At 42.0% G+C, this 24330-nt stretch overlaps 1 protein-coding gene across 1 annotated transcript in view; it reads right to left on the reverse strand.

The window, feature by feature from the left end:
* LOC115205764 (catenin alpha-1) overlaps positions 1–24330 on the reverse strand; it is a gene marked incomplete in the record, with an annotated part of 311142 nt that overhangs the window by 276819 nt on the left and 9993 nt on the right. The window contains 1 exon segment of the mRNA XM_029772068.1: positions 265–431. Within this exon segment, the coding sequence (XP_029627928.1) occupies positions 265–431 (167 nt within the window).

Consider the following 24330-nt stretch of genomic DNA (forward strand, 5'->3'; position numbering starts at 1 on the left):
TGAAACGTTTGACCCAAGTTCAACAATTTGGCTAAGGTGTATTTTGTAAACTTCCGACTTTAACTGTATATGACTAGATACCTCACAATGTGACTCAAAGCCAGAAACCGGTTTATAATTATTTTGTAATCCATGACCTGTGCACGTCTCACCACCAGTGCACGTTTCTCTGTGTGTCCCCCTCACCAGTTCGAGTTGCAGCAGCTTGTAGACAGACATGTCAGCCAGCACCAGCAGGTGTGCATGCACGTGTGTGCGCCTCACCAGTTTGAGCTGCAGCAGCAGCTTGTAGACATCAGACATGTCAGCCAGCACCAGCAGGTGAGTGACAGCAGAGAGGAGGGCCCTGGCGGCACGGACCATGTTACCCCTCTTTACCGAGGAACAGGGGTCCTCTGCAAACTCTCCTGATGCCTGCTTCATGGATTCACCTGAGGGACAAAAGAAGGAACGACAGGACATTACAATTTGACAGTTAGGACAGGTTAAAAAGAGTTCGTCCCAAATGAAACCCTATATAAAAAGAATGCATTGTCCCCAACAGAACTGCACAAAGGGCCTTGATGGAAAAAGTAGTGCACTGTGTAAAAAGGGGAATAGGGTGCTTACACAGGCATGTTAAAGTGAAGGAGCGTTAGGGGAGACCAGCTCCACTGTGTGCGAGTGAGTGAGTGAGAACCGCTGACAGTCTTAATTGGATGCATTTATTAACATAAAATCAACCGCAGAGAGCACCTCAGGGCAGAGTGAAGAGTGAGGAAGATATTCCATTGACTCAGTGGGTTGGAGCTCAGTGTTAAAGAAGCAATCTGGGATTCGAACAACAAAAGTCACCCCGTCACTTGCTTAGGTTAACATCTGAGGTACAGGGGGCTGGGGAATCTCAACCAATCTCAGACTAACTATCCATGAGATCAAAATTGTGTGTGTGTGTGTGTGTGTGTGTGTGTGTGTGTGTGTGTGTGTGTGTGTGTGTGTGTGTGTGTGTATATATACATATATATATATATATAATTGAGATGGTTTGGGATGAGTTGGTCGCGGAGTGAAGGAAAAGCAGCCAACAAGTGCTCAGCATGTGGGAACTCCTTCAAGACTGCTGGAAAAGCATTCCAGGTGAAGCTGGTTCAGAGAATGCCAAGTGTGTAAAGCTGTCATCAAGGCAAATGGTGGCTACTTTGAAGAATGTCAAATATATTTTTATTTGTTTATCACTTTTCAGGTTACTACATGATTCCATGTCTTATTTTATAGTTTGTCATCACTACTATTGTACAATGTAGAAAATAGTAAAAAAATAAATAAAAGAAAAACCCTGGAATAAGTAGGTGTCCAAACTTTTGACTGGTACTGTGTGTGTGTGTGTTGTTTAATCAGAGCATTGGCATCAGGACTGGCCACCCCTCTTAGCCTGGTTCCTCTAGGTTTCTTCCTAGGTTCCGGCCTTTCTAGGGAGTTTTTCCTAGCCACCGTGCTTCTACACCTGCATTGCTTGCCGTTTGGGGTTTTAGGCTGGGTTTCAGAATAGCACTTTGTGACATAAGCTGATGTAAGAAGAGCTTTATAAATACATTTGATTGTGTGCCTGCCTGCCTCTTGACGTCTTTTTAAAAGCAGCCAGTCACTAACTGCTTCTCACGTGTTGTATCCGTCATTGAGTCTGTATATTCATCCATGGATAAAGTGACGTGTGCCTGGCTGGCAGCGTTTCCCCGATATCTACCTTGGCACAGGCCTAGCGGTGGGCCGTCGAGTACTAAAACTGAAAACAAGCCTAGATAAATAATTTTAATACGGGCACCCAAAAATGGCATTTTGAGAAGGCTTTGTGCCCTACCAATGAAGAAATACCTAGAGTAGCTAATCTTATCCAAACCATTTAATCTAAACTATTTACCAATTGGCTTAGCTAGTCTGTTGGTTCATAGCGTTTGCTAAGATTAACAACAAAATACTCTAATCGCTAGCCTTAGCTGGTATACAACTCCCTCCGTCCACCCGTCTGTCTCATCCTCTCAAAACTCAGAAATAATTACCCATGAACCTCTGCTCCTCCGCGGGCAGTGTCACGCAAATATAGGCATGCTGCTACTAATGTCAGCCCCAGAAAACACTCCCTCTCCCTGCCAGCCCAGAAGTACTTTGAGGGAGAAAATGTAACTTCCTTTTAATCATCATATTACACTTTCCTCCCCTAGCCCAGGCTACCAAGTGAGTCCCTAATGGCACCCTATAAAGTGCATTACTATGAGCCCTGGTCAAAAGGTAGTACACAATATAGGGCGAAATTTGGGGTGCATCCACGATAGGCCCACTGCTGGGCCTGATACCAGTAAAGGCCTCAGAGCAGAGCATAGTAGAGTGTGGATGGGATCCAGGCTAAGAGTTAATTGCATTAGAATGTCATTTGAGATGAAGAGGAGAAAAGGATGAGGGAGATGAGAAGGGCATGAGGGGGAGGAGAAAGGCAGTCTGACAGAGTAAGTCCAAACTCCCACACACAGGCAGTGACCTAGGCCTAACACATACAGCCAATGGCCTCACACACACACACACACACACCACAGTGGTGGAAAAAGTACCCAATTGGGAGTCGCCGCAATCTACTCCAGAGATAACCTGCAAAGTTCTGTCATACTTTCCAGGTCTATGCCCAAACAGTTCGAGCTTCTAATTAAAAAAATGAATCTCTCCAGAAATAAGTCTCACTGTTGCCGCCTGTTATAGACCCCCCTCAGCTCCCAGCTGTGCCCTGGACACCATACGTGAATTGATTGCCCCCATCTATCTTCAGAGTTTGTCCTACAATCTAAGCTAGACGCCCTCAGTCTCACACAAATTATCAAGGAAACCACCAGATACAACCCTAAATCCGTAAACATGGGCACCCTCATAGATATTATCCTGACCAACTTGCCCTCCAAATACTCCTCTGCTGTTTTCAAATCAGGATCTCTGCGATCACTGCATCCGTAAAGGGTCTGCGGTCAAACTACCACCCCTCATCACTGTCAAACGCTCCCTAAAACACTTCTGCGAGCAGGCCTTTCTAATCGACCTGGCCGGGGTATCCTGGAATGATATTGACCTCATCCCATCAGTGGGGGATGCCTGGTCGTTCTTTAAAAGTAATTTCCTCACCATCTTAAATAAGCATGCCCCTTTCAAAAATGTCGCGCGGTACAATACAATCACGTAGTGAGCGTCTGACTTGCTTGTGCTGCTGGGCCATAACTTACGCCAGAGGGAATGTGTCAACTCTTACAGTGATGCTTTGTCTTGTTATAATAATACAGACCTAGGCCTGTCATAATATCAGATCATATCTCATTTAAAAAGCATGCATTTTTTTTGCTTACCTCTTTGTTGAGCAAATCTTTTTCTGTTAGGTACTGTAATGAACAGCAGGCAGGGAGCAGGTCTCGAACCCTCGACCTTCAAGCCCGAAGTCCGGCGCGCTATCGACTGTGCCGCAAAAGCATGCTCAAGCGGCAGAGTCGATTTCCGCGCTTATAAACCCAGGGTCATTACACTACTCCCTCCTTTCAAAGAGCGCTTCCTCGCGCTAGCTTGCGACTCAACGCCTTACAGGAACGCGCTCACCGGCCAAGCACACGCACTGTCGTGGATGCAAGGTCCGATCACTTCTGACACCAATGTAATGAACAGGCAGGGAGCAGGTTTCGAACCCTCGACCTTCAAGCCCGAAGTCCGGCGCGCTATCGACTGTGCCGCAAAAGCATGCTCGTCCGGCAGAGTCGATTTCCGCGCTTATAAACCCAGGATCGTTACAGTACTATGCAGTGCACAGACCACCTTTCGCACTCAACTTCAGCAAGATATGTCGTAGTTTCCTCGTAGGCCTATTTGGCTGGGAAATTGAAGCCAGCTGTATAGCCTATTGCCCGTTTCAGTCTTTAAAACAATTTCCATCTTTTCATTAAATCATGCATAGTTGTGCTTTATATGGCCTAAAATAAAAGTTCATATGGCTAGCATATTATCCATAGGCTACAGGATACCAAATGTATATCAGTTATGAAACTATTACATATCACGCGGGTGGTAGGGGGAATAGATCTGGCTAAAGGTCCACATTTGAACGTTTCAATAATATTCAAAAACTGTCACAACTATAGAAATGGAAACATTGTGATTTTAGTGACAACAGCCTCTGGTTAAACAGCCTCTGGTTAAAGGGTTAGGTTATACTGGGCTCAGTCATCATTCAAATCAAGTCACAATTATCAGCTTTGATATTAACATCAGTGAGCAGGCTTTCCCATTGGAAGAGAGACATGGGTAGGCCTACCAACAGAAAATGATTGAAATCTGGACCACAGAAATCCAATGTTTATACAAAATGTCTGCCTTTTTCCCCCTACATTTTTAACAGTCTAATAAAATCCATTTAATATAGGACCAGCACAAAATCCATTTGGATTAAATGTCTTTTCATTTAGTCTCATTATGATATCGAAAATCCAGGCCTTTTCAAATGAACAGAAGACTGAGTTGAGTATCTAAGCTATTATTCTAAAAGGGGAGGTTCAACTTTAGGGCAAGAGCATCTTTTAAAAACTAGTTTTATACTCCTCATGTCTTAATAATATGAGAATATAGTACATTTTGTTTTAAAAATCAGTATCTGTCCATCTCTCCCATTCTCAAGCAAAAAACACAAAACATGCATGAGCAATTCACAAGACTAACATTGGAACGCTGTGACGTGATGCCCTACCCTGGCTAGAGGGGACATCCAGGTGAAGACATTGAATAAAATGAATTACAAGGATATAAAAAGCTTTTTACCTTATAACTATACAGGAAAACGGGTTAAAGACTATCCTTTTCATAACGCATGAGAAATCAATACAATCCAGAAAAACCTGGTGTGCTGTTCACTTTACTGTCATTTGGGGCGGGGTGTTAAGCAATTGAGTCAGCTGAAACATGGATTGTGTATGTGTGCCATTCAGAGGGTGAAATGGGCAAGAAAACCTTTTAGTGCCTTTGAACAGGGTATGGTAGTAGGTGCCAGGTCGATTTGTGTCAAAAACTGTGACGCTGCTGGGTTTTTCCACACTCAACAGTTTCCTGCATAGATTCTACAAGTGTCTGGAACTTCCTGGATTGGAATTATCCCCATTTTTTCATCATATCGCTTCAATAAATAAACATATAAAAAGTTTATTTTGGAAGTTACCTGTAGAATGGACGGAGATGTATCGCTCAAGTCACAAAATTGAATAACGTTGCGGATAAAGTTGGGAATGTGTACAACATTAAAAGGCATGCATCACTAACGAGAGTTTCTAAAAGGACATTTTTGGTGCCTCCGTAAATTGTCATTTAAGATTCTCACCAAGATAGGCAGAGTCCAGGCCAATAGTACAGTATGGCATGCATTGCACAGGAAGAGTATAAGCCATTTTAGAAGATATTTAAGAGAATGAATGCTGATAATGAACAACAACAAGGCCCAATTGATTACTTTTTCCAACCATCCTCTTTGAGGATTATGAATAAATGGGTTGGACGGACGGCTCCGATAGTCCAGCAATCGAATTGCAAGTCGTTCATATGCTAATAATTCAAATATTCTGATAATAAATAAATAAAATTTATTTATTTCACCTTTATTTAACCAGGTAGTCAAGTTGAGAACAAGTTCTCATTTGCAACTGCGACCTGGCCAAGATAAAGCAAAGCAGTTCGAAACATAAGAGTTACACATGGAGTAAAACAAACAGAGTAGAGAAATAAGTCTATATACACACACACACAATGTGAGAAAATGAAGTGAGATAAGGGAGGTAAAGGCAATAAATAGGCCATGGTGGCAAAGTAAATACAATATAGCAATTAACCTGTTGGGGCTAGGGGGCAGTATTTGCACGGCCAGATAAAAACGTACCCGATTTAATCTGGTTACTACTCCTGCCCAGTAACTAGAATATGCATATAATTAGTAGATTTGGATAGAAAACACTAAAGTTTCTAAAACTGTTTGAATGGTGTCTTTGAGTATAACAGAACTCATATGGCAGTCAAAACCCTGAGACAAATCCTAACAGGAAATGGAAATCTGATGTGTGGAATCACTTCAAACCTTTGCCATTGAAACACACAGGGACTTAATCATTTAGCACTTCCTAAGGCTTCCACTAGATGTCAACAGTCTTTACAAAGTGGTTTGAGTCTATGGTAGAAACTGACCCAAAGAGAGGCTTGGGAAGTTGGTCACAGGGGGAGGGCCATTACTACTATGACGCCGGCGCCCATGGGAACCCTTTTGTTCCGAAACGTTTAGTAAGACAATGCAATCGTCCGCCTTGAATATTATTGAAGCTCTGGTTGAAAAAGGCCCTAAAGATTTGTTATACAACGTTTGACATGTTTGAACGAACGTAAATATATATTTTTTGCACATTCGTGACGACAAGTCCAGCGCGCCTCGTACATTATGAGTAGCCTTCGGAACGCGCTAACAAGAAAGAACTATTGGGACATAAATTATTAACTTTTTCGAACAAAACTACATTTGTTGTGGACCTGGGATTCCTGAAAGTGCCTTCTGATGAAGATAAAAGGTAAGGGAATATTTACAATAGTATATTTGATTTTAGATGTTCCAAGATGGCGCTAACCTGTATCGCCTAGCCTATTTTTCTGAGCATACCACCTCGTTTATTGCAAATTGTGATTTCCTAGTAAAGTTATTTTTAATTCTGGCAATGCGGTTGCATTCACGAGATGTTAATTTATAATTCTTTGAATGACAATATTACCTTTGAAATGTTTTCGAATAGTAATTTTGTAAATTGTAGTGCTGATTACCCGGAAGCATTTGAGGGAAAAGATTTTCTGAACGTAACGCGCCGATGTAAAATGCTGTTTTTATATATAAATATGAACTTTATCGAACAAAAAAATGCATGTATTGTGTAACATGTTGTCCGAGGATTGTCATCTGATGAAGATTGTCAAAGGTTAGTGCTGCATTTAGCTGTGTTTTGGGTATTTGTGATGCATGCTAGTTGCTTTGAAAATGGCAGTGTGATTATTATTTTTTTTTTGGCAGGGTACTCTCCTAACATAATCTAATGTTTTGCTTTTGCTGTAAAGCCTTTTTGAAATCGGACAATGTGGTTCAATTTAGGAGAGGTGCATCTACAAAATGGTGTAAAATAGTCATATGTTTGAGAAATTGAAGTTATAGCATTTGAGGTATTTGTATTTCGCTCGACGCGATTCCACTGGCTGTTGACAAGCGTCCCACGTTCCCAGACAGGTTAAAACACTGGAATGGTAGATTTGACAGTAGATGAGTGTGCAAAGTAGAAATACTGGGGTGCAAAGGAGCAAAATAAATACAGTAGGGGAAGAGGTAGTTGCATGGGCTATTTATAGATGGGCTGTGTACAGGTGCAGTGATCTGTGAGCTGCTCTGACAGCTGGTGCTTAAAGCTAGTGAGGGAGATATGTTTACAGTTTCAGAGATTTTTGTAGTTTGTTCCAGTCATTGGCAGCAGAGAACTGAGATAGTGCTGTTACCCACAGTATTATTCTTAGGTCAGAACAAGCAATGAAACCCAACAGTATTTTTTTTTTACACATTTTTAAATTTGTGTCTTGTTTAACATAAATGGCTTTATTATTCTTATGCCCAAGGACAACAACATGGTTACTAATCTGCACGTCTTATTTCCAGGATGATGGAACTGCACAACGCTATCCTGCAAGACTTGGCCAAGACCAACAACAGAGTGGAAGGCAGGCATCACATTCGTTTTCTGTATCTTGGCGTTACCCCACCCCACCAAGTTGAGGCATTGCAGCGACAGCAGAAGAGGTGAAGTGAGAATGGGACAGCAACTTGCTGGTATCCACTGCCATGGCAACAGAAGGATCTAAAGTCACTGGTTGTGAATGCTCTAATATCCAACCAACAACAATTAAAGCCTAGTCAACTTGGACACTTCAAATTAGTCCATAAACACGAGACCAAAACACTAGGCACATTCTTGGACGGTTTGTTATGACACCGCATTGTCATGTAGCCTACACTTGCATTTTAAGTAATTTGAAATAAAAGTTAGTGTAAGGTTGGTGTAAAATCCATAAAAGTATTTGTATAAACTAGATAGAGGCCTAGATATAGTATAACTGAAATATCACATTTACATAAGTGTTCAGACCCTTTGCTCAAGCACCTTTGGCAGCGATTACAGCCGAGTCTTCTTGGGTATGATGCTACAAGCTTAGCACATCTGTATTTGGGGAGTTCCTCCCATTCTCCTCTGCAGATCCTCTCATGCGCTGTCAGGTTGGATGGAGAGCGTCGCTGCACAGCTATTTTCAGGTCTCTCCAGAGATGTTAGATCGGGTTCAAGTCCGGGCTCTGGCTGGGCCACTGAAGGACATTCAGAGACATGTCCCGAAGCCACTCCTGTGTTGTCTTGGCTGTGTGCTTAGGGTCGTTGTCCTGTTGGAAGGTGAACTTTCGTCCAAGTCTGATGTCCTGAGCAGGTTTTCATCAAGGATCTCGCTATACATTTCTCTCTTCATCTTTCACTCGATCCCGACTAGTGTCCTAGTCCCTGCCGCTGACAAACATCCCCGCCGCATGATGCTACCAACCCCATGCTTCACCGTAGGGATGGTGCCTGGTTTCCTCCAGACGTGATGCTTGTCATTCAGGCCAGAGCTCAATCTTGGTTTCATCAGACTAGAGAACCTTGTTTCAAGAGTCTTTAGGTACCTTTTGGAAAACTCCAAGCGTGCTGTCATACGTCGTTCAATGAGTGGCTCTGTCTGGCCACTCTAACATAAAGGCCTGATTGGTGGAGTGCTGCAGAGATGGGAGAACCTTCCAGAAGGACAACCATCTCCACAGAGGAACTCTGAAGCTCTGTCAGAGTGACCATCGGGTTCTTGGTCACGTCCCTGACCAAGGCCCTTCTCCCCCGATTGCTCAGTTTGGCCGAGTGACCAGCTCTGGGAAGAGTCTTGGTGGTTCCAAACTTCTTCCATTTAAGAATGATGGAGGCCACTGTTCTTGGGGACCATCAATGATGCAAAAATGTTTTTCTACCCTTCCCCATCTGTGCCTCGACACAATCCTGTCAAGGAGCTCCACGGACAATTCCTTCGACCTCATGGGTTGGTTTGTGCTGTCAACTGTGGGACCTTATATAGACAGGTGTGTGCCTTTCCAAATCAAGAGAATTTAGCACTGGTGGAATCCAATCAAGTTGTAGAAACATCAAGGATGATCAATGGAAACAGGACGCACCTGAGAACCATGTCAAAGGATCTGAAAACGTATGTAAATATAGTTTTTTATTCTTAATACATTTGCAAAACAATTCCGCTTTGTCATTATGGGGTATTGATGAGAATTTTATTTATTTTTAATCCATTTTAGAGTAAGGCTGTAACGTAACAAAATGTGGAAAAAGGGGTCTGAACTTTGCGAATGCACTGTATATAACCATATGAATGAATTTATACCATATACTGCCCATATGAACATTTTAGGCCATAAATTGATAAAGTTAAGTAGGCTACATACTAAATATTCTGCCCATATGAATGAATACAATATTTGTAGCCATACTGAAATGAAAAGCTGTAAACACATTTAATAAAGACACTCATTAACACAATAGTAAAACACTGTGCTTAACAGCTTTCCCGGGAAACTCGACATATTGTAGGTTCACATGGACAAAAGAGTGGAGGAAGGTGTTTGTGTCTGCTGCAAGTGTTAGCAGTCAAATATTACACATTATGGCAGTGCTTCAATGTTTATTTATAGATTTCAGGGCTCCCTGGAAAACAGTGGTAATTGTTGAGAGGAGTAAAGACAAAATAAAAATGTTACTTATTGTCTGTTCCACAAAACATACGAACCTTCCTTTGTAGGAACTAGCCCCAGACTGTCTGTCTCCTCAGTTTCCCTCAGGACCAGTCCATAACACTCTTATAAATTCATAATTTGTCTGCGAGATCAAAAGATACCAAAATGTTAGTGGTGAGGAAATTCATAAATATAAATATATATATAACATTTACATTTAAGTCATTTAGCAGACGCTCTTATCCAGAGCGACTTACAAATTGGTGCATTCACCTATAATATCCAGTAGAACAACCACTTTACAATAGTGCATCTAAATCTTTTAAGGGGGGGGGGGGGTTAGAAGGATTACTTTATCCTATCCCAGGTATTCCTTAAAGAGGTGGGGTTTCAGGTGTCTCCGGAAGGTGGTGATTGACTCCGCTGTCCTGGCATCGTGAGGGAGCTTGTTCCACCATTGGGGTGCCAGAGCAGCGAACAGTTTTGACTGGGCTGAGCGGGAACTGTGCTTCCTCAGAGGTAGGGAGGCGAGCAGGCCAGAGGTGGATGAACGCAGTGCCCTTGTTTGGGTGTAGGGCCTGATCAGAGCCTGAAGATACGGAGGTGCCGTTTCCCTCACGGCTCCGTAGGCAAGCACCATGGTCTTGTAGCGGATGCGAGCTTCAACTGGAAGCCAGTGGAGAGAGCGGAGGAGCGGGGTGACGTGAGAGAACTTGGGAAGGTTGAACACCAGACGGGCTGCGGCGTTCTGGATGAGTTGTAGGGGTTTGATGGCACAGGCAGGGAGCCCAGCCAACAGCGAGTTGCAGTAATCCAGACGGGAGATGACAAGTGCCTGGATTAGGACCTGCGCCGCTTCCTGTGTGAAATATAAATATATATATAAATATATATATACATACACACACACACACACACAACACACACACACACACACACACACGATTGTGTAAAATGTTAACCACTTAACCGCAATAACGACAGCTAAAAGAAAATGCTTGGGTCAGACCCAGTCTTTAGTGAAATGTTCCCACAATTACATTTTTTCCAGAGCAAAATATTTCCCCCTCTCGTTGCCCTCGTCTAGGCCTAACAGTACACCGCTTTACTGTCTAGAAAATGTTCGTCACAAAAATGGGTTTTGAAAAATGTGACTCCAGCAGCCTTGGACGCTGTTCCAAGTAGTCTGTGTCCGTCCCAAATGGCACCTCGTAACCAATATAGTGACCAGAGTTCAGGTCAAAAGCAGTGCACTACTCCATAAGGGCTCTGGGTCAAAAGTAGTACACTACATAGGGAATGTGGTGACATTTGGAACAGAGCCTGTGACCACACGCAATCAGTCCCCACTCTCAATCCTGTGGTTCCCCCCCTATTGGATCAGATCAATAAGGCTATTTTGAGGAGATAGTGAGTCGACAGACAGAATTAAGTCCAATGTATGTCTTTGCGTGATATTCCAAATGCTGTATCGCAGAATCCTTTTCATTTTTTTTTGTTTTATGAGCGTTTGTGTCCGCTTGTTCTCTTTATGGCCTCATCTCGTTCACTCCTTCTGTGCACCTTCCCATTTACGCCAGATATCTGTATATAATGGAGATGCTCATGTCTCCACCCTAACAATGGGAGTCGTTGTCCCAAAAGGCAGGACAAGCTTAGGTTCAAAATAAGCACATAGAAACGCATACTGGTCCGATTTTGGAATGAGAGTGAAACCTCACTTCACCCCTTTCTCCTAAGACCCTCCTCCCCTACCACTCACAACCAACAAAGATGTGGGATCACTTCATCCTCTGACAAAAAACGGGTTTCAACTCGATATTTGCATTTGAGGTTTGGTCCAACATCATGGGTCGTAAAGACACCAACACATTGAGACATAGTGTAATAGAAAAGTTAAACAGGGTGGTTGGAAAGGTTGTGTTGTTTCACCTCAGATTCCAGGCAGAGCCGACTACTAAAACGGATGTACCAATTCATTTTTCATTCTGGAAAATTAAATGCTCAGTTTGTCCCGTGAGAATTACGGTACCACGTATTGTTAGGAGCATTTTAGTCAAATAAAGATTGCTATAATAGCCTTTAAGTCTGTTTTATAAAAATGTGCAATAAGTATAAAAACAGTAAGGAATTGGAATCTCGTTCTCATTCTTGATTTCAACATGTGAACAAAGTGGACAGGCTAGCATGCTGTTCAAACAGTTGGAGACGGACCGGAGGTAGTGTTCCTAATCCAACCATTTTGCCTTGTTAGCTGTATTCAGAGCTTGTCAAATTATACCTTGATCCAAGTTGGCTGAACTTGAGAAGTCTAAATATTAGCTGGCTACTCACTAGCACGTGGGCTTGTGTTTGAGAGATTGTTGATGAGACCTGTGTTCATCTTCTATAATGCCTGCTACATTAGTAAAATGTGCATTATGCATGGTTCTGGTTAAATTTGGAACAAAAATGTCATTTTTATACAGACAGACCTAAAAAACGATTGCAAAAAAATATTTTTATTTAATACAAAAAATAAATAAAAATGTAAACTATTTCGATAATGTAATTAGTGGGTCTTATGATTATGGAAGGCATATAATCAGCCTAGGTATAATTTACTGAGCTCTGAATTCATTACACTATTTCTGACTGTTTTAAATGCAGTGTATTTGACTTTTAATTGTAGAAAGCTTATTTATATATTGTAATCCCATCCCAAATTGTTATTATTTTATTAATTTTTTTCACGTGTTTTTGGCCACAGAGGGAGCAAAGAAGAAAGGAGAGACGTCCATTTGTATTCCAGCTGAGAAGGTATGAATGAAGAGAACAAAACGGGGGTGTGATCGTTGTGAGACGAGAGCTGAGATGTTGCGAATGACTGAAGAACATTCATGCAAACAAGATGGAATCCACCACACCAAACTCTTCTAAAGCCAACAAACCAAGATTTTTTTTAAAAGTAGTTAACACGTTGCAAAAACATATTTAAAATGCATGACAAAGCCCACCCCCTCCCTCCATCCTTTCCCCAATCCAACAATTACATATGCCTTTATTTTGTCCCATTTTAAAAACAGCTGGAAAGCCACAGCTGGGTATAAAATGCTTTTTATATCCATGGCTAAGAGAAGGGAAGAGTGGCAGGGAGGGGGAGTGCTAAGGCCCAGTCAAATGGCAGCATTATCAGTCTGTCCACGCTCGGAAGAAGAGCATAGCATAGTACTAACTGTCAGGCCAGCCCTGCCACAAGCAGAGCTGCTGAATTCCTGTTCAATGACAGGGTACATCTCAAATGGCACCCTATTCCCTATACAGTGCACTACTGTTGCCAGTGTCCAGGGAATAGGGTGCAATTTGGGACATCAATAGAATAGCAGAGGAAGGCTGACATTCCCAGGCACTGACAACACTGCTGGCACTAGTGTCTACCAAGCAGACACCTCAAGAGCACAACAACTTACCCATGACCCCCTTAACTATATCAATAACTCACACAGTGAGTGACGGAGTTTGTTTGTCAGAGACATTGGCTGTAGAACTTAGGTACCAGCAACTTAGGGCTATCCCCGACTAAAAAAAACAAATCTTGGTCAAACGAAAGTAGTCTAGTTTTTCGGCCAATTTTCTTCAGCGTGTATTTTTCCCATATATAAAGACACCAGGTGTTTTAATCAAATCAACTACATGCAGAGTCTTGTCTGATGCTTTAAACACACTGTCTGATGCTTTAAACACACTAATTAAATAATTGAAACAAAATGGCTGACGATGGAGCCAGAAGTCAAGATAAATCAGAAAAAACAAATGCCCTTTCATCTCTTCTCCACCTGTCTGCAAAGAACTTGAAACATTGTATCAACTATCTACTGGGTCCGGCCTGAGGCTCATGCTAGTAAACTTAGCTATTCTGGGCCCTCATATTCCTGTGCCAGTGAGCTCCGGACTGACAGCTGTATTTGCACAAGGGAGTAGTAACTAGGTATTTATTATGTTTCCGGCTGGGATATTCAGAGAATATCATTTTTTCCCCCTTTCACGCCGAGGATCGGTGGTTATCAAAAGGGAGAGAGCTGGAAATAATTTCTCTAATACATTGAGGACCTATTGCCATTCTCAACTGATGTAAAAAAAATAAAAAAAAATTAAAAATCATAACCACATGCAACACATTAAAAAGTCCCAATTAAAATTTAGCTCACTTTTCTATTGTTCAAGTTATTACATAAAACTAAAATCCCAAAAATGCCATAGTTGCAGGGTGTGACGTAAAATGGAGGACTCGGCAAGCCAGCCTATTCTCTACAATGTAAACGCCAAGAGAAATAACTTCAAATGTACAACTTCAAACTAAACCAAATAGTTTTCACTCATGACTACTGGTTTGAATTTTCATCCAACTTATAAGATCTTGTTACAAATCAGCTGGCAAGGTTGCTAGCCAACTAACCTGCTAACGTTAGCCCTACCAGCCTGTGAAAATTAGGTTAGCACTGTGTGAGTCAGCTAGCTGCTATCAACACCTAGCTTACAGTTACATTCAAAGTAATCAACGTTTTGGAAATACATAACGCCATCTAACCAGTTATCAAAATGATGTTACCGGTATATGCTGTTATTTTAGCCTGCTAGATAGCCAACCACCAGTCAGACTTTACTTTAAAAAGTATGTAGACAACTTCAAATTAGTGGAGTCAGCCATTTTAGCCACACCCGTTGCTGAGAAGTGTGTAAAATAGAGCACAGCCATGCAATCTCCATAGACAAACATTGGCAGATATTGGCCTTACTGAAGAGCTGAGTGAGTTTCAATGTGGCACCATCATAGGATGCCACACCTTTCCAATAAATGTTTGCCCTGCTAGAGCAGCCCCGGTCAACTAAGTGCTGTTCTTGTGAAGTGGAAGCGTCTAGGAGCAACAACGGCTCAGCCGCAAAGTGGTAGGACACACAAACTGACAGAACAGGGTCGCGAGTGCTGAAGCCGTAAAAATTCTGTCCACGGCTACAACACTCAACTAACGAGTTCCAAACTGCCTCGAAGCAACGTCGCACAAGAACTGTTCGTCGGTAACGTCATAATATCGGTTTCCTTGGCCGAGCAGCCGCACACACAAGCCTAAGATCCCCATGCACTACGCCAAGGGTCAGCTGGAGTGGTGTAAAGCATACCGGCATTGGTCTCTGGAGCAGTGGAAACACGTTCTCTGAAATTTTGAATCACGCTTCACAATCTGGCAGTCCGGGCGGATGGATCTGGGTTTGGCAGAAGCTAAGATGACGTTATCTGCCCGAATTCATAGTGCCAACTGTAAAGTCTAGTAGAGCAGGAATAATGGTCAGGGGCTGTTTTTCATGGTTCGGGCCCCTTAGCGCCAGTGAAGGGAAATCTAAATGCTACAGCATACAATGACAATCTAGACGATTCTGTGCTTCCAACTGTGTCGACAGCTTGGGGAAGGCTCTTTCCTGTTTCAGCATGACAATGCCCCCGTGCACAAAGCGAGGTCCATACAGAAATGGTTTGTCGAGATCGGTGTGGAAGAACTTGACTGGCATGCACAGAGCCCTGACCTCAACCCCATCTAACACCTTAAGGATGAATTGGAACGACAACTATGAGCCAGTCCTAAATCGCCCAATATCAGTCGTCCGACCTCACTAATGCTCGTGGCTGAATGGAATCAAGTCTCCGCAGCAATGTTACAACATCTAGTGGAAAGACTTCCCAGAAAAGTGGAGTCTGTGATAGCAGCTAAGGAGGGGGAACCAACTCCATATTAATGCACTTCAACAAGTGATAGCACTATCAGTAAGGCTTAGACTAGGAGAAACTAGCCATAGTTACGGCAGCAGAGAGACACACTAGCCATAGTTAGAGGCAGAGAGATACACTAGCTGGAGCAAAAGCATGGTGAGCAGATGGACTTGAGGGGTGAGGGGGGGGGTAGTAGTGGGAGTCCGGATTGGAAAAGAGAAGCGCTGCTGTCAGAAGACATTAGGATTTCATTTGATGGTGATTTGACGGCAGCTTTGACACTGTCGTCGTGGCAGGCATAAAATAAAATATGAAACAGAATCTGAGTCATACAGCCATTTAAATACTTATGAGATCATTGATGACATATACAGTGAAGGAAAAAAGTATTTGATCCAGTGCCGATTTTGTACGTTTGCCCACTGACAAAGAAATGATAAGTCTATCATTTTAGTGGTCGGTTTATTTGAACAGTGAGAGACATAACAAAAAAATCCAGTAAAACGCATGTTAAACGCATTATAAATTCAGTTGCATTTTAATGGGGGAAATAAGTATTTGACCCCCTCTCAATCAGAAAGATTTCTGGCTCCCAGGTGTCTTTTATACAGGTAACGAGCTGAGGTTAGGAGCACACTCTTAAAGGGAGTGCTCCTAATCTCAGTTTGTTACCTGTATAAAAGACACCTGTCCACAGAAGCAATCAATCAGATTCCAAACTCTCCACCATGGCCAAGACCAAAGAGCTCTCCAAGGATGTCAGGGACAAGATTGTAGACCTACACAAGGCTGGAATGGGCTACAAGACCATAGCCAAGCAGCTTGGTGAGAAGGTGACAACATTGGTGCGATTATTCGCAAATGGAAGAAACACAAAAGAACTGTCAATCTCCCTCGGGCCTGGGGCTCCATGCAAGATCTCACCTCGTGGAGTTGCAACGATCATGAGAACAGTGAGGAATCAGCCCAGAACTACACGGGAGGATCTTGTCAATGATCTCAAGGCAGCTGGGACCATAGTCACCAAGAAAACAATTGTCAACACTCCACGCCGTGAAGCGCTGAAATCCTGCAGCGCCCGCAAGGTCCCCCTGCTCAAGAAAGCACATATACATGCCCGTCTGAAGTTTGTCAATGAACATCTGAATGATTCAGAGGACAACTGGGTGAAAGTGTTGTGGTCAGATGAGACCAAAATGGAGCTCTTTGGCATCAACTCAACTCGCCGTGTTTGAAGGAGGAGGAATGCTGCCTATGACCCCAAGAACACCATCCCCACTGTCAAACATGGAGGTGGAAACATTACGCTTTGGGGGTGTTTTTCTGCTAAGCGGACAGGACAACTTCACTGCATCAAAAGGGACGATGGACGGGGCCACGTACCGTCAAATCTTGGGTGAGAACCTCCTTCCCTCAGCCAGGGCATTGAAAATGGGTCGTGGATGGGTATTCCAGCATGACAATGACCCAAAACACACGGCCAAGGCAACAAAGGAGTGGCTCAAGAAGAAACACATTAAGGTCCTGGAGTGGCCTAGCCAGTCTCCAGACCTTAATCCCATAGAAAATCTGTGGAGGGAGCTGAAGGTTCGAGTTGCCAAACGTCAGCCTCGAAACCTTAATGACTTGGAGAAGATCTGCAAAGAGGAGTGGGACAAAATCCCTCCTGAGATGTGTGCAAACCTGGTGGCCAACTACAAGAAACGTCTGACCTCTGTGATTGCCAACAAGGGTTTTGCCACCAAGTACTAAGTCATGTTTTGCAGAGGGGTCAAATACTTATTTCCCCTCATTAAAATGCTAATCATTTTATAACATTTTGACATGCGTTTTTCTGGATTTTTTTGTTGTTATTCTGTCTCTCACTGTTCAAATAAACCTACCATTACAATTATAGACTGATCATTTCTTTGTAAGTGGGCAAATGTACAAAATCAGCAGGGGATCATACTTTTTTCCCCCCACTATATACAAACACACAAAATAAACACTAACTTTATATAATACATAAATAAAAATCTATGTAGTCTCAAATAATGAAACATGTTCAATTTGGTTAAAATAATGCATAAACAGTTGGAGAAGTGCAATATGCACCATGTAAAATAGCTAATGTTTAGGTTCTTTGCTCAGAACATGAGCAAGGAACATATGAACGCTGGTGGTTCCTTTTAACATGAGTCTACAATATTCCCAGTTAAGAAGTTTTAGGTTGTAGTTATAGGAATTAGAGGACTATTTCTCTCTATACCATTCGTATTTCATATACCTTTGACTATTGGATGTTCTTATAGGCACTTTAGTATTGCCAGCCTAATCTCGGGAGTTGATAGGCTTGAAGTCAAACTGTGCTGTGCTTCAAGTATTGAGAAGAGCTGCTGGCAAACACAGTAAAGTCCTGTTTGAATGAATGCTTACGAGCCTGCTGCTCCCTACCATGGCTCAGTCAGACTGCTCTATCAAATCAGACTTAATTATAATACAATAAACACAGAAATACGAGCCTTAGGTCATTAATATGGTCAAATCCGGAAACTATCATTTCGAAAACAAAACGATTATTCTTTCAGTGCAATACGGAACCGTTCCGTATTTTATCGAACGGGTGGCATCGATAAGTCTAAATATTGCTGTTACATTGCACAACCTTCAATGTTATGTCATAATTATGTCAAATTCTGGCAAATTAATTACGGTCTGTTAAAAATAAATGGTCTTCACACAGTTCGCAATGAGCCAGGCAGCCCAAATTCCTGCATATACCCTGACTCTGCTTGCACAGAACGCAAGAGAAGTGACAATTTCCCTAGTTAATATTGCCTGCTAACATGAATTTATTTTAACTAAATATGCAGGTTTTAAAAAATATATACTTGTGTATCGATTTTAAGAAAGGCATTGATGTTTATGGTACATTGGTGCAACGACAGTGCTTTTTTTCTGCGAATGTGCTCGTTTGTCGAAGTAGGCTGTGATTCAATGATAAAATATCAGGCACCGCATTGATTATTTGCAACACAGGACAAGCTAGTTAAACTAGTAATATCGTCAACCATGTGTAGTTAACTAGTGATTATGTTAACCTCTATGGGCTATGTGGGACGCAAGCGTGCCACCCCTGGTACACCCTATCAACAACAGGTGAAATATCAAGAGCGCCAAATTTGAAAACAATTAAATGTCATAATTCAAATTTCTCAAACATACAACTATCTTACACCCTTTGAAAGATAAACATCTCCTTAATCTAACCACGTTGTCCGATTTCAAAAAGGCTTTACGGCGAAAGCATAAAGTTAGATTATGTTAGGAGAGTACATTGACAATAGCTGTGTGTAATGTTTTGTCAATTCAAAGACAGGCATCACCAAAAGCAGAAAACCAGCTAAAATTATGCACTAACCTTTGACAATCTCCATCAGATGACACTCCTAGGACATTATGTTAGACAATATATGCATTTTTAGTTCTATCAAGTTCATATTTATATCCAAAAACAGCGTTTTACTATGGCGTTGATGTTCAGGAAATCGTTTCCCTCCAATAACCGGCAGTCAAATCAGCACAACAAATTAAATAATTACTATTCGAAAACATTGGTAAAATATTATATTGTCATTCAAAGAATTATAGATTTACATCTCTTGAACGCAACCGGCTTGCCAGATTTAAAAATAATCTTACTGGGAAATCACACTTTGCAATAATCTGAGCACTGCGCCGAGAAAAATACGCTTTGCGATACAGACTAACCTCCATGTTGGAGAGATCTAAAATACTATGTAAATAATCCATTACCTTTTGATTGTCTTCATCAGATGTCACTTCCAGGAATCCCAGGTCCATAACGAATGTAGTTTTGTTCGAAAAAGCTCATAATTTATGTCCAAAAAGCTCCGTGTTGTTAGCACATGATCTATGCCGGCCGGACTTAACTTCATGAACGAGGGGGAAAAAAATATTTACGTTCGTTCACACATGTCAAACGTTGTATAGCATAAATCATTAGTGCCTTTTTTAACCAGAACATGAATAATATTCAAGGCGGACGAATGCATTCTTTTTTAAAACGTATTGGAACGAGAGTACCCAACATGAACTCGCGCGCCAGAGTCTTATCGGCCACCACCGTTCCATGGCTCTTGTTCAGTCAGATCTCACAGTATAAGACTCAAAACACTTTGTAAAGACTGGTGACATCTAGTGGAAGCCATAGGAAGTGCTCAAAGATTAATAAGCCCCTGTGTGTTTCAATGGCATAGGCTTGAAGGTAATTCAACACATCAGGTATCCACTTCCTGTCGGAATTTGTCTCAGGGTTTTGACTGCCATATGAGTTCTGTTATACTTACAGACACCATTCAAACAGGTTTTAGAAAATGCAGTGTTTTCTATCCAAACCTGAACAATAATATGCATATTCTAGCTTCTGAGTTTGTGTAGGAGGCAGTTAAAAAAAGGCAGTTTTTTCAAAATTCTCAATACTGCCCCCTAGCCCTAAGAAGTTTTAAGATTGTTTTTTTTAGAAGATAAGTTTAATGCTAGCTAGCACCTTGCTGCACTCCCATAACAGGTAGTCAGCCTGCCACACAGTCTCCTCGTGGAATGCAATGTAATCAGCATCCAAAAATGCTGATTACCAATTGTTATGAAAACTTGAAATCGGCCCCAATTCATCTAGAATTAAATGAGCTTCCTATTTTGCAACAAAGCCTCCTTCACTCATGCTGCCAAACATACCCTCGTAAACTGACTATCCTACCGATCCTTGACTTCAGCGATGTCATTTTACAAAATAACCTCCAACACTACTCAGCAAACTGGATGTAGTCTATCACAGTGCCATCCATTTTATCACTAAAGCCCCATATACTACCCACCACTGCGGGTAGTATATGGGGATTCAGGTCTCATTTGCTGGCTCATTGGCTTCATACTCATCGCCAAACCCACTGGCTCCAGGTCATCTATAAGTCTTTGCTAGGTATAGCTCCGCCTTATCTCAGCTCACTGGTCACCATAGCAACACCCACCCGTAGCACACGCTCCAGCAGGTATATATCACTGATCATCCCCAAAGCCAACACTTCCCTTGGCTGCCTTTCCTTCCAGTTCTCTGCTGCCAATGACTGGAATGAATTGCAAAAATAACTGAATCCTTATATCTCCCTCTAGCTTTATATCTCCCTCTAGCTTTAAGCATCAGCTGTCAGAGCAGCTTACCGATCACTGTACCTGTACACAGCCCATCTGTAAATAGCACACCCAACTACCTCATCCCCATATTATTACTTACCCTCTTGCTCTTTTGCACCCCAGTATCTCTACTTGCACATATATCACTCCAGTATTAATGCTAAATAGGAATTGTCACCTCTATGGCCTATTTATTGCCAACCTCCCTACATTTGCACACACTGTACATAGATCTTTATTTTATTTTCTATTGTGTTATTGACTGTACGGTTGTTTATGTGTAACTCGGTTGTTTTGTGTCGCACTGCTTTTGCTTCATCTTGGCCAGGTCGCAGTTGTAAATGAGAACTTGAAAAAATACAAATATTATAATAATAATAGTGTCTACCTCTAATATACCTTTGCAATAACCTATCTTTCCATTCTGCAATGTGAATTGTCTGCATGTAAATTGTGAAATTCCAAAAAATGCGCTATCGTGGTAAAATATAGCGATGCATAACGTCAACAGCTGTCTGCCTCTCCATCTAGCTAACTATGGCTGTATCTATAATTGTGTTTACACTTCATTTAACCTGTTAGGGCTAGGGGGCAGTATTTACACGGCCGGATAAAAAAACGTACCCGATTTAATCTGGTTACTACTCCTGCCCAGTAACTAGAATATGCATATAATTATTGGCTTTGGATAGAAAACACCCTAAAGTTTCTAAAACTGTTTGAATGGTGTCTGTGAGTATAACAGAACTCATATGGCAGGCAAAAACCTGAGAAGATTTCATGCAGGAAGTGGCCTGTCTGACAAGGTGTTGTTGTTCTTGGCTCTGTTTATTGAACATTTAGGATCTTAGCTGTAACGTGACACTTCCTACGGCTCCCATAGGCTCTCAGAGCCCGGGAAAAAGCTGAATGATATCGAGGCAGCCCCAGGCTGAAACACATTATCGCCTTTGCCAAGTGGCCGATCAGAGGACAAAGGGCTTAGGCGCGTGCCCGAGTCGACCCCATGCTGTATTTTCTTTCGTCTGTTTACCTAATTGCAGATTCCCGGTCGGAATATTATCTCTTTTTTACGAGAAAAATGGCATAAAAATTTATTTTAAACAGGGGTTGACATGCTTCGAAGTACGGTAATGAAATATTTAGAAATCTTTTGTCACGAAATGCGCCGTGCGCGTGACCCTTATTTACCATTCGGATAGTGTCTTGAACGCACGAACAAAACGCCGCTGTTGGAACATAACTATGGATTATTTGGGACCAAACCAACATTTGTTATTGAAGTAGAAGTCCTGGGAGTGCATTCTGACAAAGAACAGGAAAGGTAATCAAACTTTTCTAATAGTAAATCGGAGTTTGGTGAAGGCTAAACTTGCTGGGTGTCTAAATAGCTAGCCCTGTGATGCCGGGCTATCTACTTAGAATATTGCAAAATGTGCTTTCACCAAAAAGCTATTTTAAAATCGGACATATCGAGTGCATAGAGGAGTTCTGTATCTATTATTCTTAAAATAATTTTTATGCTTTTTGTCAACGTTTATCGTGAGTAATTTAGTAAATTGTTAGTAAATTCGCCTGAAGTTTGCGGGGGGTATGCTAGTTCTGAACGTCACATGCTAATGTAAAAAGCTGGTTTTTGATATAAATATGAACTTGATTGAACAAAACATGCATGTATTGTATAACATAATGTCCTAGGTGTGTCATCTGATGAAGATCATCAAAGGTTAGTGCTTCATTTAGCTGTCTTCTGGGTTTTTGTGACATTATATGCTAGCTTGAAAAATGGGTGTCTGATTATTTCTGGCTGGGTACTCTGACATAATCTAATGTTTTGCTTTCGTTGTAAAGCCTTTTTGAAATCGGACAGTGTGGTTAGATTAACGAGAGTCTTGTCTTTAAAATGCTGTAAAATAGTCATATGTTTGAGAAATTGAAGTAATAGCATTTCTAAGGTTTTTGAATATCGCGCCACAGGATTCAACTGGCTGTTACGTAGGTGGGACGATTTGGTGCCACCTGCCCTAGAGAGGTTAAACACTGTCACAATATTATTTTAGATTAAAACAATTAAAGTTTCCTTACCATTCATTGCAGGTGTTGAAAACCAGTACTTTCTGGTGGGTGTCATTTTCATGGACAAATGCAACTACACACGTTTTCCCCAAGCTGTACTAGCCTCCCTCCACAGCAACCATCTGAACCTGAATGATGTCCGGGCAGTGGTCACAGATAATGTCTGACTGCCTGAAGGCATACAAGGAGGTTCTGAAAGGAGTGATGCCCAACAGTGTCCATGTAACCCGTCTCTACCATGTCATCAATCTGGTGGGTGAAATATAGCAACACTGTCTTCTTTAAGAAGCCTGACAGAAAGAGAAGATGGGTGAGCATTCTCATTATGAAAGCATTTGTGCAGGCCAAGGCTCCTCCTGAAGCAGTGAGCTCCGGATGGAAATAGCTGGTTTGAGGCAATGAAGTACCATGTGGAGCATGTTCATCCGTACAGAGAGTTTTTGTTTCGCAGGAAAGTCATCATCCCAGGCAGTCACAAACATCCTCAGCTAGCTGGAAACCGAGGAGAAGGTGCAGGCCCTCACTGTAAAGCTCAACTTCATCTCGGAGGGCTGCTCCAAATTGATGACAGCTCTGTCAATCCTGGAAGGAACCCACCATCCCACAGCGGTGTCTGCATACAATGTCATGGAGAATCTGGTCTCTTACCTAGTGAATGGAACGGCAAAAACATGTGGGTATGGAGCCAAGACAGATGAGTTATTGAGAAAGATTGGGGGGGGGGGGGGGGGGGGGGGGGTTGAAGAGAGGTGCTTAACCATCTCCATGATGCATTCCACTTGGCCTTCAAAGTTGTCAAAGTACTGGGACACACATCCAGCCAGAGATGTCGACAGACTGGCTAAGGTGTTGGATCCTAGGCAGGCTCCAGCCATGGAAAAGCAGATTGAAGCCCCCCCACACACACACACAACTGAAAGCCATCAACAGTGTTCAGTGAAGAATGTATTGCCTATCAGCTCTGTGTCCAGGGAGCCCTCACCAGCTTTGGAGCTTGCTGATTACTGGAGGGGCCTGAGTGGGAGAATCCCAAGAGTTGCAGAAGAAGTGGCAGTGCCCTAACATCTACTTCCTAGTCAGCTCAGTCGACTGTGAGAGAGGGAGTTTCAGCAAATACAAGAATCTACTCACAGACAAGCGAGAGGCACTCGCCGAGCGCAACACAAAGATGGCTGACAATCATGTACTTCAATGGAGATGTCTGTGATAGATGGAACTTAGGAGCTCATAAGGTAGTTCTATAGGTTTCGCCCATTGCTGCATGAATCTTTTCTTCACCCATTTATAATTTAACACTTAATTTGACAAAAAACAATGAATGCAACATTGCTTTTTTTACATATGTATAACTGTAGGTTTTGCCTATTGCTTCCTAGATTCTTGCATTACTTTTTTCCATTTATAATGAAACACTATTCAAGCACTTGCCTTGATAAAAAAAATAATAATT

This window comes from Salmo trutta, chromosome 13 (genome assembly GCF_901001165.1).
Source record: "Salmo trutta chromosome 13, fSalTru1.1, whole genome shotgun sequence".
Classification (NCBI taxonomy): Eukaryota; Metazoa; Chordata; class Actinopteri; order Salmoniformes; family Salmonidae; genus Salmo; species Salmo trutta.